The 15,077-nt window shown below is 38.7% G+C and overlaps 1 protein-coding gene across 1 annotated transcript in view; it reads left to right on the forward strand.

Annotated features, from left to right (window-relative positions):
• The window catches only part of sardh (sarcosine dehydrogenase), a 57,000-nt gene that overhangs the window by 196 nt on the left and 41,727 nt on the right, over positions 1-15,077 (forward strand). The window contains exons 2-8 of the mRNA XM_057321666.1: positions 561-887; positions 1,253-1,431; positions 2,604-2,783; positions 3,575-3,698; positions 4,363-4,463; positions 7,527-7,631; positions 12,104-12,233. Of these exons, the coding sequence (XP_057177649.1) occupies positions 566-887; positions 1,253-1,431; positions 2,604-2,783; positions 3,575-3,698; positions 4,363-4,463; positions 7,527-7,631; positions 12,104-12,233 (1,141 nt within the window). The 5' untranslated portion in view covers positions 561-565. The remainder of the gene's footprint in view (positions 1-560; positions 888-1,252; positions 1,432-2,603; positions 2,784-3,574; positions 3,699-4,362; positions 4,464-7,526; positions 7,632-12,103; positions 12,234-15,077) is intronic.

Consider the following 15,077-nt stretch of genomic DNA (forward strand, 5'->3'; position numbering starts at 1 on the left):
ACCGCTGACCTACTTAACACCGCTTCACGGATTTGTTTGTTTGATGTTATGTAATGTTTTTTTAAGTGTTGCCAGCTGTTGCAAGATGCAAAATGCACATAATTGAATTATTGCTTGTTTTGCAGGTTTACTGTTCTTCACGTGGTTTAAAGTGCTTGATGTATTTTTGTTTGCATTGAATGTATATATTCCCACCCTTAGCAAAAGTAACAGCATAATGTTCTAGGTTAAAAGTAGATTAATATGAAATTTATCTTGGTTAATGTTATTGTCTACATATTTTAACATGCCAAATTCTATATATTGGGTAACTGAGAACTAACAATAACAACAGTATGTTTATAAACTGGCAAATGCTGCTAAAATAATTGTCAATTGCAGATTATGATTCCTCATGGGTTATTTTATATTGTTGAAGTGAATCTTATTGTAAAGCTTTACAAAAACAATAAACACCTCAACTTTAGTTTCAGCGTTATCGTCAAAATCTGCATTCTCAAAGGAAAGTACATTTTTTTGTTAGTGTTTATTGTAAACATTTTTTGAATGCTGTTTTTTAGGGGCCATGTCCTTTTTGGGAACTGCAGTGAGGAGGGCGATGGCATGCCGGTGGCCCGTCTCACCCCTCTGCCGTGTCACTGCCTGTTGCTATAGCACCCAGTCTACACACACCACAGAGAAGAGCGTCCCCTATGAGAAGACCCTCAAACAAGAGGACGACCTTAATGGGCCAACCAAACCCCTGCCAAAGTCTGCAGATGTTGTGGTGATCGGAGGCGGAAGCCTGGGTTGCCAGACCCTTTACCACCTGTGTAAAATGGGCATGACCAATGTGGTTCTGCTGGAGAGAGACCGATTGACCGCTGGCACCACCTGGCACACGGCAGGTATTCAGAAAAGACAAAAAATGATTTTGAATGTAGAGTTGGTCTGTACTTTGTTTACTTTGTGGTTAGAGTTAATATTCTTCCTGCGCTCAAACCATTTTTTCGTCAAGGCAAGACAAAAAGTGCTCTGAAAGCACAGAGAAGCTCTGAATCAGGATTTATATCCTACAATACTTGCAACCTTAGTTTAAGAGTTTACTGAAAAAATACTTTCAGAGCTGATTGTGAAGTCCTGAGTCAAAGTCCTTTGGGCTTAGCAGAAACACAAATGAGCTTCAACTAGTCTTAGCTTGTATATATGTTTTACATTTGTCCCAACCTGCATTTCATTCTTTTGAATAAGATACTCTTTCACCCTTTCACAGGACTTTTGTGGCAGTTAAGACCAAGCGATACTGAAGTCGAGCTGTTGGCTCACACTCGCAACGTGGTTAGCTCAGAGTTGGAGCTGGAGACGGGCCTTCAGACTGGCTGGATCCAAAATGGAGGACTGTTCATTGCTTCCAACAAGCAGCGTTTGGATGAATACAAGCGGCTCATGTCGGTATGACACAAACCCTCAAAAAACACACAATAAATATAACAAATTGTTTTTGTTTCCTACCTATAAAGTGCTTCTAAAAAAATAACATGCCATATTTATAGCATGCATTGTTGCGTTTGCTGTGGCTTCAATGTCTGATGGAAAGGCAGCAAGTGCAAAACCAAACTACAAAAGCTTGGCCATTGCATTGGCTTGCGTTAAAACTGAACCAAAATGTATTGCACTGTGCACTTGCACTCTGGTATACTTGATTCTGATTGGCCAGTCGCAACGTTGCAAAATATGTTATTCTCAAATTCTGCCATAAACTGGTAACATAGATCACCTTAAAAGTAATTTACTTACAATAAGATTAGATATAAATTATCAACATAAATGAGATTATATTATTTAATGAAAAAAACAAATTGAGTGTTCGTCTTGGTTGAATTTTAGTCATGTTTAAAGCCAAATGGAAGCGTTTTTTTCCTCGTGGAAGATTTGTTATAAATGAGCTAATAAAATATTTCAGATCAAGCCGTGTAATAAGCGGGATAATGTACATCCAGCAGGTTGTTATCGCAAAATAAATCCCGTCTAGGTTTATACTGTGATAATAACTCTCTAGCTGTGCATTTATCACTTATTAAATCTTGAAAGTCAGGGAATCAGGACCAGAACACACACAGAGGGGGTTACTTTGGAATAATGTCTGGGTGACTAGACGTTATCCTGCTTATTGGTGTACAGTCTTGCTACGTTCAAAATAATGAAAAATTGATTAGAATGTTATTTGGTGAGAAGAAAAACAACCATAGAGTAGCACAGTTGACAACTGTCAATTCATACAGTTTAGTGGGCTTTATAAAATAAATACTTGACTGCAGAATTTAGAGTCGACCAATCAGAAACAAGTATTCCTAAGGGCTTTGTTTTGATGAATGACATGCGACTCACCAGAAAACCCGGCAGATTTTCGTAGAATTCACAGAGCACCCATTGTTCAAAAAATATTTAGGATGTTATTACATATATAGAGAGTTGCATTGAAGGAATTTCCTTCAGTTTAAATCTGTTCTGAAGATTACTCCCCTAAAATCAATACGAAAACTAAAAAATAAGTCTTGAATTCAGTCTGATGTTAGGTCATCTATATTTATGTCTGGCGTGTACTCATAAGGTTTGTATTTCAGCTGGGTAAAGCATACGGCATCGAGTCATACGTTCTGTCACCAGCTGAGACCAAAGATCTGTATCCACTGATGAATGTCAAGGATCTTTATGGCACACTCTACGTACCTAAAGATGGCACCATGGACCCAGCGGGCACCTGCACAACCCTCTCCAGAGCGTCAACTGCACGGGGGGCCACTGTACGTCTCCATTCCTCTCTTTTTAATCACTGATTATTGAATTATTATTAAACTTCTTTTGTATAAAAATAAAAATTCCCAATGGTAAGCATAACGATGATTTTTAAATTGAGCTGTTGGCTCAGATTTTGTGGAAACGTCAGCTGTCACTCAACATTTAAAGAGAAGTACGCAAAGTAACCTGCAATTTTATGTTTCAAACAAATATGACGATACAGAGGCAAAGGTTACGGATTATAGTTTTTTAAACTATTTATTTTTTGCCTTTATCAATGCAGTAGGTGAGAGAGGACAGGAAGCAAAGTGAGTGAGAGTGGGGGTGGGGGTGGGTTCGGGAAAGGACCACAAGCCGGGACTCGAACTCTGGTCGTAACAGCGCATATGTCGAAGCACTAACCATAAGGCTATCGGCTCCGACATGGATTATACGTTTAATATGAGTTGTTATGAACATTTTACCATTTACAGCTGATTTCTTTAATTAAATTTAGGCAAAGTATTTGATTACCTAAAACATGAAGAGACCGATCTGAAAATAATCTCCCTCCTGTACATGCACAGTGTTACTTGCATTGCTTTTATTGTGCGTCATACACAATGCTTTAAAATGCTGTGTAGCCCTTTTGACAGTTTTCATTGCAACTGTTCTGAATATATTTTTGAATGCATTACTTTTAAAATCAGTTTGGGCTAAAAGTTCATACTGTATCTTTAAATTACTGGAGGTTGGTGGCGTGGTTTAAGTTCCAATTTTATTAAGTAAGATCTATGAATAACTCTATCATTTACAGGTGATTGAAAACTGTCCAGTGACTGGTATTCAAGTAAGAACTGATCATATGGGTGTTAAGAGAGTAAAGGCTGTAGAAACCGCTCACGGGACCATTCAAACCCCATGTGTGGTCAACTGTGCAGGTGAGAAACTGAGCTGTTTTCACCAGAAGGGGGCAGTCAATGATAGGAAAATTCCAATGGTTAAAGGGCTAGTTCACCCAAAAATTCTGTCATCATTTACTCACCTTCAGATTGTTCCAAACCTGCATAAATTTCTTTGTTCTGCTGAACACAAAGGGAGATATTTGGAAAAATGACAGTAACCAAACAGATCTCACCCCCCATTGACTCCCATAGTATTTATTTTCCCTACTATGGCAGTAAATGGGGATGAGATATATGAAGTATATGCTGCTATACAGGCAACGTAAAACTTATGTCATTATTTCTTTACCATCATGTCAACCTGTATGACCGTCTGTGGAAATGTCTCAGTGGTTTTGTGCCCATTCAATGGAAGGCAATGCGGGGGTCAATGTTGTTTGGTTACCGTTCCTCAATAGACGAGTAAAATACCAATGTGCTTCTTAATGTATTAAAATGTCTGATACACACTGGTAGGTAATATTGCTTTTTAATCATACATCTCATAGACCTTTACAGAGATGGTGATATCATTTGATATTTGCTGTATCTTTTAATAAAACTCGGAACAGTTAAACTGTTGCAGAGACCGTCACTGAGTTCGTGTTAATAATGTAAAAAACAACATGAAATGATCTTGAAATCTGTGTTTGTTTTTTAGGTGTATGGGCCACTAAACTGGGTAAAATGGCTGGCGTCAATGTTCCTTTGGTTGCTATGCACCACGCTTACGTTGTCACGGAAAGAATCGAGGGGATTCAGGTAACCATTCATTTCAAAATAGCACAAAACCACATGCATTCATAAGCTCTTTCAGGCATCTTTTAATGTGTAAAATAATACACTTAAATTGTCCCTACCATATGACAGACATCACTAAAATAGTTGTTGTGAGAAATCACACCTGTGCCCTTGACAGTCATAGTAAACAGTAAAAAATAGAGCGAGGGGAGTAATGCTCTCTTTTTTAGCCAATCAGAAATGCTCTCTGGTCTTAAATCATTCACCAGCTTTGCACTTTGTGCACCAGAGTTCAAGTTTACTGACAAAACCTGTGTTTTATTCACTTACCATACACATCTACTTTAACCAGGCTCTTATGCTCTCAAATAGTAGGCTACTGTGTTGTATTAAAATATAGTTACTGTCAGTGTTTTCAGCACACTCCTCCTCTATATTAAAGACAACCTTTGAAAGCTTTTTAAAGCAAAAAATACATTTTAATATAATTTTAAAGATGTTAGTATACTAGCATAGTATGCTGGATTGTGATATTCTGCTACACAACTGCAACTACAAAACTAGTGAAGCACCGAAATTTCAGCTGCCGAAAATGACATTATCGATTTCAGCCAAAAGAAAAAAATAGGCCGAAAAAAAAGCCGACATATCTGCCACCCACGCCTCTCCCTTCAGCGCTCGCGCTCACTCTAGCTGTTATCAAAGGAAGATCATGTAAGCGTGCCAAAGGCTGAAACTAATAAATGTAACGATTTTGTGGTTTTAGTGTGTTTAATTAAAACATTTTAATAAAAACTATTTCAATTTTTTAAAATAATTTTCCGTATCGTTTTTTTGGCCGAGTGCATCCTAACCTTTCGGTATCGGTTTCGGCCCACAATTTTCATTTCGGTGCATCACTACTCAAAACCCACCTGCGGGGGAAACTGTGCCGTGCTAATCGCATTTAGTGCTAATTTTGTGACTGCATTTGTGTTACCTGTTTTGCATAATCCTGTCGTTGTTTTAGTAAATTCTCGCTGCGTTGTGTCTGTCGTTCTTTTAGATTTTGTCTCTCTGCTCTTGGTTTGGTCTGTATTTGAACATTTTAAAGTCCCAGTGAAATTAAAAATATATATTTCTATTTTTTCAGGAAATATTGCAGCGTTTATTGTAAATGGCTTACCAATGTGGGTCATTTTCTTCTTAAAATTCGTGTGCCCTCATAATCTTCAGTTAAAATTCGAAAATGCACGTCCGTCCTGAAGTGATTATCCATCTTAAATGACGTAAGTTAGACGACTTGGCCGGAGCATCATTTAAGTCCTCCCCTTCAACTGTCAGTCTGCTCCCAGTTTCATTTCAAAATGCAACGGCTGTTTTTTACATACAATCAAATCTCAGTGAAAAAAACAAGCCACGCCCAACATTTTTTCTCATTTGAAATTCCGTTTCACTCAGAAATGCGTCAGAATACGGAAGTAAACACGATCGCAACTTCCGGTTGACGGGGACTTTAAAAGGAGCTTATTACACGGCTCATTTGAATGCTTGATTCTGATTGGCCAGTCGCGGCATTCCAAGGGTTGTTATTTTCAAATAACAACCGCTCAAAACTAATAACACCCTGTTATCCGGATGCTGCAAATCATTTTGAGAGGGGAAGTTTAATATTACACACAAATTAATTATAAATATGTCTTTTAATAATATATATGACATTATATTTACAAATGATTAAACCATTTTGCCTGTTTGTGACGTTTGAACGCCGTTTCTTACTTTAAAACCGAAACTAAACTGCTTTTCCTCGCGGAAGGTCTGCATTCGGTAAAAATGAGCTAAAAAAATATTTCAAATTCACATTTTATGTCCAGTTTTTTTTCTCATGTGGCAAGTAGCCGTGTAATAAGTATCCCTTTAACCTTGCTTTATAAGAACCCCACTGCTGTGAAATAAGCCCCTTCCGCTCAAAACTAATAACAAGATCTGCAAGTCGGGGCTTATTTCTGTGATAACAACCGGCTGCCTGTATATTATCCCTTACGTATTCTATCACAGCAGTGGCGTTCTTATAAAGCAAGGTTAAAGGGATAGTTCACCCAAACATGAAAATTCTGTCATCATTTACTCACCTTCAAGTTGTTCCAAATCTGTAAAATGTCTTTGTTCTGAGGAACACAGAGAGAGATATTTGGAAGAATGCTTATAACCAAACAGATTTCCCCCCCATTGACTCCCATAGTAGGAAAAAATACAATGGTAGTCAAAAGTGCCCAAACTGTTTGCTGTCCTACATTATAAATTTTTTGTTCTGTTGAACACAAAAGAAGACATTTTGAAGAATGTAGGACAGCAAACAGTTCTGGGGCACTTTTGACTACCATTGTTTTTTTTCCTACTGTGGGAGTCAATGGGCGGCAAAATCTGTTTAGTTATACATTCTTCCAAATATCTCTCTCTGTGTTCATTAGAACAAAAAATGTATACAGGTTTGGAAAAACTCGAAGGTGAGTAAATGATGACAGAATTTTCATTTTGGGGTGAAGTATCCCTTTAAGAAGCATGTCTCCCCGCTCTCTTACGCTTTCCTGTCTACATTACTGTCCTACGATTAAAACAGGAAGAGTGTGCTTCAAAATAATGCTATGAAGCTGGAAAGGGCACTTGTTTTATTGAATCACCCAGAGAATTTTTATACTGTATTAGCAAAACACAACAGTAGTTGTGAAATAACTTCACTTGTGGATTACGCAACAGTGTGTATGTGTGTAAGCTTTGGGTTGATGGAAGACTTCTTACTCCTCACAGAGACCAATGTGTCATCATTTAAACTGAAATTATGAAATATTTGTCAGGCAGTGAAACTGATGAACTGATTCATACCTGAGGGGATTTTTACAGCCCAATGCACTGAGATGATCACATTTTAAGCCCACAAACCAGAGTTAAACTACACCATATCACTACACTCGGTTATTATATCAGCAAGCAGTAAAACCTAAAAGCGGCTAGTTTATCTGTTCTTTTAATGTCATACATTAACATAATGAGAGATGATAATATGAATCAATCATGTTATTAAACAAGTTTTTTCCACGCTAGAATATGCCCAACGTCAGGGACCATGATGCATCAGTCTACCTCCGTCTCCAAGGTGACGCTCTTTCTGTGGGAGGCTACGAACACAACCCAATTTTCTGGGATGATGTAAGTAATAACAGATTTAATGTTTGACAGATAAATTATAGTTCTGTGTTTTGAAAGTTTTGCTAAAGTTGTTTGTGTGGTGCATGTTTGTTTGAATTTCAGTCCGTGTGTGCTTGTGTGTGCGTGTGTGTGTGCGTGTGTGTGCGTGCGTGCGTGTGTGTGTGCGTGCGTGTGCGTGTGTGTGTGCGTGTGTGTGTTGTCATGAGGTCCCTTTAGTTTTAGTTGATCATGGCAGCTCTTGATGTGTGTTTTGCAGTGCGTGTTGTACACCCAGAGTATCAGTTTCACCAGTCTCTTAATTAACTGTCATGGTCCTTGTGTGTTTGTGTGTATGTGTGTGCGTATTTAGGTGTTATCTCCTACGGTTCACTGAGTTCTGTTTTAATACATTCAAAGTTAAAGTGGGTGCAAGTCCCTTAATAATGTTTCTTAGTATTTGTGTATATGTGATATTTGTGTGCTTGTCATGTTTATTTTATATGTTTTTGCCCCGGAGACAATTTTCTACCCTTTCTTTAAACTTTAGAAAATTTTGCAAGTGCATCTTCAATACCTTCATACAGTATGTCATTTATCTTTGTGGAAGTTACAGTATGTCACCCTGGTGCTTATCCGGGCGATAAGGTTACGGTATAAATGCAGGTGGTCTTGTGTTAATGTGCTCATAGGTCATCAGTCTCATGATAATTACTGAAAGTTTCACAGCAACTAGATTTTTACATCTATGGCTATGATGCTTGGGTGATGAGTGGTTGCCAGGGCACTGTTGTGTGGTTGCCCGAGCCATTGAGAGAGAGAGTTGCGTCAACTCCGTTGACTCCAATGGAACAGTTTTTTCACAGCAATGGCGGTTCATGGAGGCTCTCGATAGTTTCTGGATGTTACTAGTAACGCGTGGAGCTGTGGCTAAACAGACCGATTGTGATGCGTCTTTAAACTGGTTAAAAGTTCAAGTCATTTAATGAATAAAAAAATGAAAGAATTAAAGCATTTAAAGTGAAAACATAACTTCCTGGAACTATCTGAAGGCTCCATGAATCATGTGACACGCGGAAATTTTGAACTTCTGTTGTCGCAACTCTTTCTCTCAACCGCTCTGGTGGTCGCTAAAGCATTAGGGTGTTTTTTTAGTTGCTAGGGCTGCACAATATTGAAGTATTGAAGAATGCGGGGCAATTCCATGCAAATGTCAACCTTAAAATGAAAAAGGTTTTACCAAATGTTTTTGCCATACTGATAAGTCAGATGTCAATATTTGGCGGTTTAAATACCCATGTGAAGTCTCTCTTAAAGATTTTTTTGTTTTGTTTTAGCGTAGTTTCCCAAAGTTGGGTTGGTGAATTGTCACATCCATAACAGAACTGTCACATTATTAACGGTCATGTTCATCATAAATGGACACATGAAAATAAAAATGTTTCTATTTTGTGGTCTGTGATGAGGCATCCGTCTCCATTTGTTGGGTATTATTGCTTTCGGTTTGCACATTTTATTTTACAGAAATCCTACAAAGTATGTATTTTTTTGTCACATCCCTAACGCACAAATTTCCCCTCTTTTAAAACAGAAAACTTGTGCATAAATGAATATTTTTCTAACATCTGGACTCTGTCATCAGAGGTTTAGTACAATATCAACAGATGATTCAATATATTGGCGTTAAAGGAGTAGTTCACTATAAAATTTTAATTTCATGATAATTCACTCACCCACATGTCAAACTGAAATTTGGACCTTAAAGGGGTCATATGGCGCGAACACATGTTTTTCTGTGTCTGTTGCCCATGCATGTATTAGACACGTAAAATTGCAAAAATGTAAGTGTCGGAACAAAAGATGCATTCTATCTAAAAGCGAATGCTCACCCAGACCTGCCTGAAATGCCTCGTGTAACCACACCCCCACAAATCTACGTCAGTTCGTGGTATGATTTGACTAAGAACGCCCAAATGTATAATCAAGTAAGGTGGGCGTACCTGTCAGTTCAATTGCTTTGGAACCTGATGTTCCAAATATGGTAAGAGGCGTTACATTTCCATCACACGTTGCAGTATTCGACCAATCACTACGCACTGGTTAACTGGCCAATCATAGCACACCTCGCTTCCAGAGCGATGAGCTTTGTAAAAAATCTGCGCGTTTCAGAGAGGCGGGGCAAAGAGGAGATACAAACATGCACGGTATGTGGAAAATACAGCGTTTTTGAACCTTAAATCGTGTATACACATTGCATTACATCTAAGACAAACGATAATATTCGTTTTAGCTGTGTCATATGACCCCTTTAACCAACAGCCCCCCGTTTAAGTGCATTATACGGACCCTGGAAAAGCTTTCTTGAAACGCCTCAATTTATTTTTGACAAAAGAAAAAAACACATGGACAGCTTTTTAATTTTACAGTGAACTACTCCTTTAAATAATTTCTCTGAGAATTTATCTTTCATGTTTTGACTGAAAATTTCACATCCATAACGCTGGAATTTCCCATATATGATAACTTGCTAAACAATGAAATATACAGTATGCGATATGATAATGCTTTAGGTCTTAAATCAATTTAAACTATATTCAAATATATTTAAACATATTCTAGGAGCTTATTGCTCTAAGTTGAAAGAGCCCACCCCCTCTGTGATATTCAGGGCATTACATATGGCTTGGGTCAATCTTTCAATATACGCCTGACAATAAATACAATAAAAGAGGAATATTTTTTCCATAATTCCCATGTTCAACTGTGAGAAACTCGACATAGTAAAGTTTCAGTGGATTCACATCGCCAGCAGTTTTGTCTTTGCCATCTCTGCACTTTGTGCACCCGACTGGAAATCGGGTCCAGAGCGAATGTGAGCTTGTTACCTTTTCCTCCCTCCCATATGACCAAATTTACATTCTGAACTTTCCTTACAATTATCTGTAGCCAGCAGTGCTGTATATGTGTGTGTGTGTGTGTCCTGCACACTCTCTGGAGCCGAACAAAACTTTCTCTCATTAAATTTTACTTCTGTCAGCTCTGGGATTCAGTACACAAAGGAGCAGTCACTAGGAAACAGCCAATCAATAACTTAGGAAAGTGTGAACATTTTGAGGAATGTGTTCTCAAGCTTGTAATGAGACAGCGTGACGGTTCGCCTGTCCGGCCTCTATGCTTTTTATTTTTAAACTGCGATCTAGTCCGCGCCGGCCACATATTCTCTCGCTTTCTGTGATCATCATGTCATTAGCTGTCAGATTGCTCACACCGTCTGCTGCTTCTTTCCAGCCCACCCTCATTCATTCACGGTCCCCTGTGGCGACGTGTGTGGACTGTGACAGGCCGAGTGGTCTTTAGTCCAACACAATTACAAATCTAACACTCTGATGATACTACAGTATCTGTTCAGATCTGACAGACATCTCAGCCTTAGTCTCAGCCTCAGACGTCACGCCCACGACCGTTGGCTAAACGTGTGATGCATAAGGTCGTGTTCACACTTAACTTCTTTTTTTAAAAGAAAAAGTTGACAATGGCGCTTTTTTAGTAAAAAAGAACCCTCGCAGCGTTGTGGTTACAAATAGCAGCCGGCAATGTTCAGAGATAGCATTTGTGCACGAAGGTAGCTTAGAGAGACAGGCTTCATAGGCAGCGTAACGGAAGTCCATTTGAATTACAAACAGAGAGCGTCTTTGCAATAACTAATCACATATTTAAAAGCTACAATACTAATTTCTCGCTACAAATGCCATCAAAAGTTGTTGAAAGTGAAAATTAAACTTACATTTATACAAAACTATGCTCCAACGGGCGTTTCGGCCGCCATTTTATTTTTTCGAGCTTGAGCCTTCTCGACCAATCACGTTCCTTGCACGTTGTCATGGAAACTACAGGTCTCTGTCATTGGTTAGCTGTGAAAAAGGTGCTTGACTTTTTTCAACCTCAAAATATACAGAAAAAGACACTGGCGCTGGTGTTAAAAAAGCACTTGGGTCTTTTTTTGAAAACACGGTTTACTCCATAGGATTATAATGTAAAACAGATGCTAGCAGCTTCAAAAAAGAAGTCAAGTGTGAACACGGCCTAAGGCATTCTTTTTTGGAAACACTTCAGCACGTTCTAAGTCATAATCTGATTGGTTGAATTTCACAGGATTTCCGCCCAGCAGTACATAACATCACTAGAATCACTAATATTAACCCCATCCGGGTCAGTCAGGGATTGGTGGTGTTCCTTTTCTTACGCAAAGCGCTTTTAAAGGGATAGTTCAACCAAAAATAATAATTCTGTCATCGTTTATTCACTCTAATGTGGGTCAAAACCTGTATAGGACTCTTTCTTCTGTGGAATAACACACTGCAGATGAGTTACATGTTTGTGGGTGGACCTTCATCAATGTGTGTTACAGAAGCTGCAGTAGATAACAAGTAAACCAATACTATAGAAATGTGCACTTGTTGGCAGAATGACACCTCTTTTTTGTTCTGTCCCCACAGGTGTCTGATAAATTTGCCTTCAGCTTGTTTGACCTGGACTGGGACGTCTTCATGCAGCACATTGAGGGCGCCGTTAACAGGGTACCTGCTCTGGAACAAACTGGGATCAAATCCACCGTCTGTGGACCAGGTACTAAGAGAGAGAAATGCATCAAACTTCCCATTTCATAACATCGATTAGACATGTAGCTGGACTTTTAACTTGGGCATGAAGTGTGGTCCACTTCTGTCCAAAAACAACCAATTTATCAGAACATCGTTTTAGTATGTATGTCCCATTTTGACATAAATAACTTTTCATAAATAATACATTTTAACTTATAGCAAAATACAGAAAAATTGCAGCAGCATTATTCAGCGACTATCTATACAGAAAACAAAGGAACAATTAATGAAATATGTTTAAATAAACATTCACATTTTTTTTCCACAAATATAAGCCAAAAAACGATTTACATTTTAACATGCAGCCTGATATTTCAGTTTAGCCATCATGCAGATTAAAAAAATTCTGTAAATAAAGAAATAATAATTTAATATTATTTGTAAATAATTCATAAACATTTTTTTGAACATACCGCTAATATACTCGTCTTCTTTAAAGACTGTGTTAAGTTCTCTGTGCTCTGCCAGTCAACCGATTAGTTATGATATTTCACTCTTACTGGCTGTTCTTTCTGTGCTCCGGCTCTTCCGAGAGATTCCGAGACAAAATTTCTACGAAATGCTATTGTTTAAGGCAGTTCAATATAATTTAAATTCATGTGACTTGTAAAGGCAAATTGATTTATTTTAAAGGGGTCATATGGCGCGAATACGTGTTTTTCTGTGTCTTTGGTGTGTAATAAGTTGCTCATGCATGTATTAGACATGTAAAATTGCAAAAATTAAAGTGTTGGAGCAAAAGATGCATTCTATCTAAAAGCGAACGCTCACCCAGACCTGCCTGAAACACCTCCTGTAACCACACCCCCACAAATCTACGTCAGTTCGTGGTATGACTTGACTAAGACCGCCCAATTCAGAATCCGAATCAGAAAGAGCTTTATTGCCAAGTGTGCTTGGACACACAAGGAATTTGTCTTAGTCACAGAAGCTTCCAGTGCACATACAGGTTAAAAAAAGTGACAAGGCACAGGTAACAAAACGTAAAAAATAAATATGTGAGAGACAATACACATTTGACAAAAGGACAATAGACAGTATATTGTATGTACAGATGTGCTATAAATTATACAGTGTTATATACAAGTTATGCAGGGGAATGTGGATAGTTGAATATTTTATCAACAACATATAAGTATAATAAATATAAGTATATAGTTGTGTATTGCACGTGTTTTTATTGCACAGTAGAACATTTAACTGTTCATGAGGTAGATGGCCCGAGGGAAGAAACTTTTCCTATGTCTGGCTGTTTTGGTGCTCAGTGCTCTGTAGCGCCGACCAGACGGCAGCAGTTCAAAGAGAAAGTGTGCGGGGTGTGAGTGGTCCAGAGTGATTTTGTGAGTTCTTTACTCGCTCTGGATGAGTACAGTTCTTGTAGATTGGGGAGGGTTGTGGCAGTGATTCGCTCTGCAGTCCGGACTATCCGTTGAAGTCTTTGGAGGTCAGTTTTTGCAGCTGAGCCGAACCAGACAGTTATGGAAGTGCAGAGGACGGATTCAATGACAGCTGAGTAGAACTGTAAGAGCAGCTCCTGTGACAGGTTGAACTTCCTCAGCTGGCAAAGGAAGTACATCCTTTGCTGGGCCTTTTTGACAATAGAGTCAATGTGAATGTCCCACTTTAGGTCCTGTGAGATGGACCTAAAAATCTATATGCAAGTAAGGTGGGCGTACTTGTAAATCTCATTGTATCGTTGCCGCCGCAGCCATCTCGTGGATACGCTGTGTGTTTCATTGCGAAAAGAAAGCCTCTTTGTTTGCCCTTCCAAAAGATGAGACAACTAAAAACGAATGGTTACATTTTATTTGCAATACTGTTCCAGAACAGTACAATCCAAATATTCAAGTGTGTGCAGCGCATTTCACAGATGATTACTTCATGAACCTGAGAGAGATCAAGGCCGGCTGTGCACGAAAGCTTTTGTTTAAAAGTGGGGCAATTCCAACCATTACAACTTCGCAAGGACAGTCTGGCGCTTCGCAGCCTGTAAGTATATTTTCATTGTAAAAGACTTTGTTACAGATAGGGATGCACCGATACCATTTTTTAAAGACCGAGTACGAGTACCGATACTTTTTTTCTGGTACTCGCCGATACCTATAACCGATGCCTTTTACTAGCACATTTACTTCAGTTTACTAAAGTAAACAATATACTCTGTGGTCAAATGATAAAAAATTTAAAGGGGGTGGTGTGGTAAAATGTGAGTGTATTATAACTTGTTCAAGTCAACCGGACTTTTATTTTGACGGGACGGCGCAAAGAGCATTTGTTTAAGTTAACTAGACTTTTATTTTGACGGATTGCCGCAAATGGTGTTTGTTTATGTGTTCGTGTCCTCGTGCAGTGAAACGCTGGCGCTGAAAGCTCCACAAGCATTATGAATTCAGTACACGCAACCGCACCACCTTTCACACACAGTCACGCAAAACAAGCAGAATACATATTTAAACAGCATCTGAATATTTCGTTAGCTGTTACGTTAGCTGTTAGCGGTTCAGCGCTAATTTCTTGTTAGGAAATAATACATTTGCCAGATTCCGTGTCGTACAGCAAATTCTGTTTTTATGCCTGGATTCCTCTATTCTGTTTGCGTTTTCCGCATTGCGGAAATCATAGGGCTCTATGTATGTCACGTGAGGTATCAGTCTTTGGTATCGGTGTGTCATTACGAGTATGAGTACATGAGCTTGGTATCGGGCCGATACCCGATACTGGTATCGGTGCATCCCTAGTTACGGACTAACGCAAGTTGAGTTTGTTGTGTGTTTGTGATCTGCAAATGCAGACACGCGCACAGCGTGAA

This window comes from Triplophysa rosa, linkage group LG22, assembly GCF_024868665.1.
Source record: "Triplophysa rosa linkage group LG22, Trosa_1v2, whole genome shotgun sequence".
NCBI lineage: Eukaryota > Metazoa > Chordata > Actinopteri > Cypriniformes > Nemacheilidae > Triplophysa > Triplophysa rosa.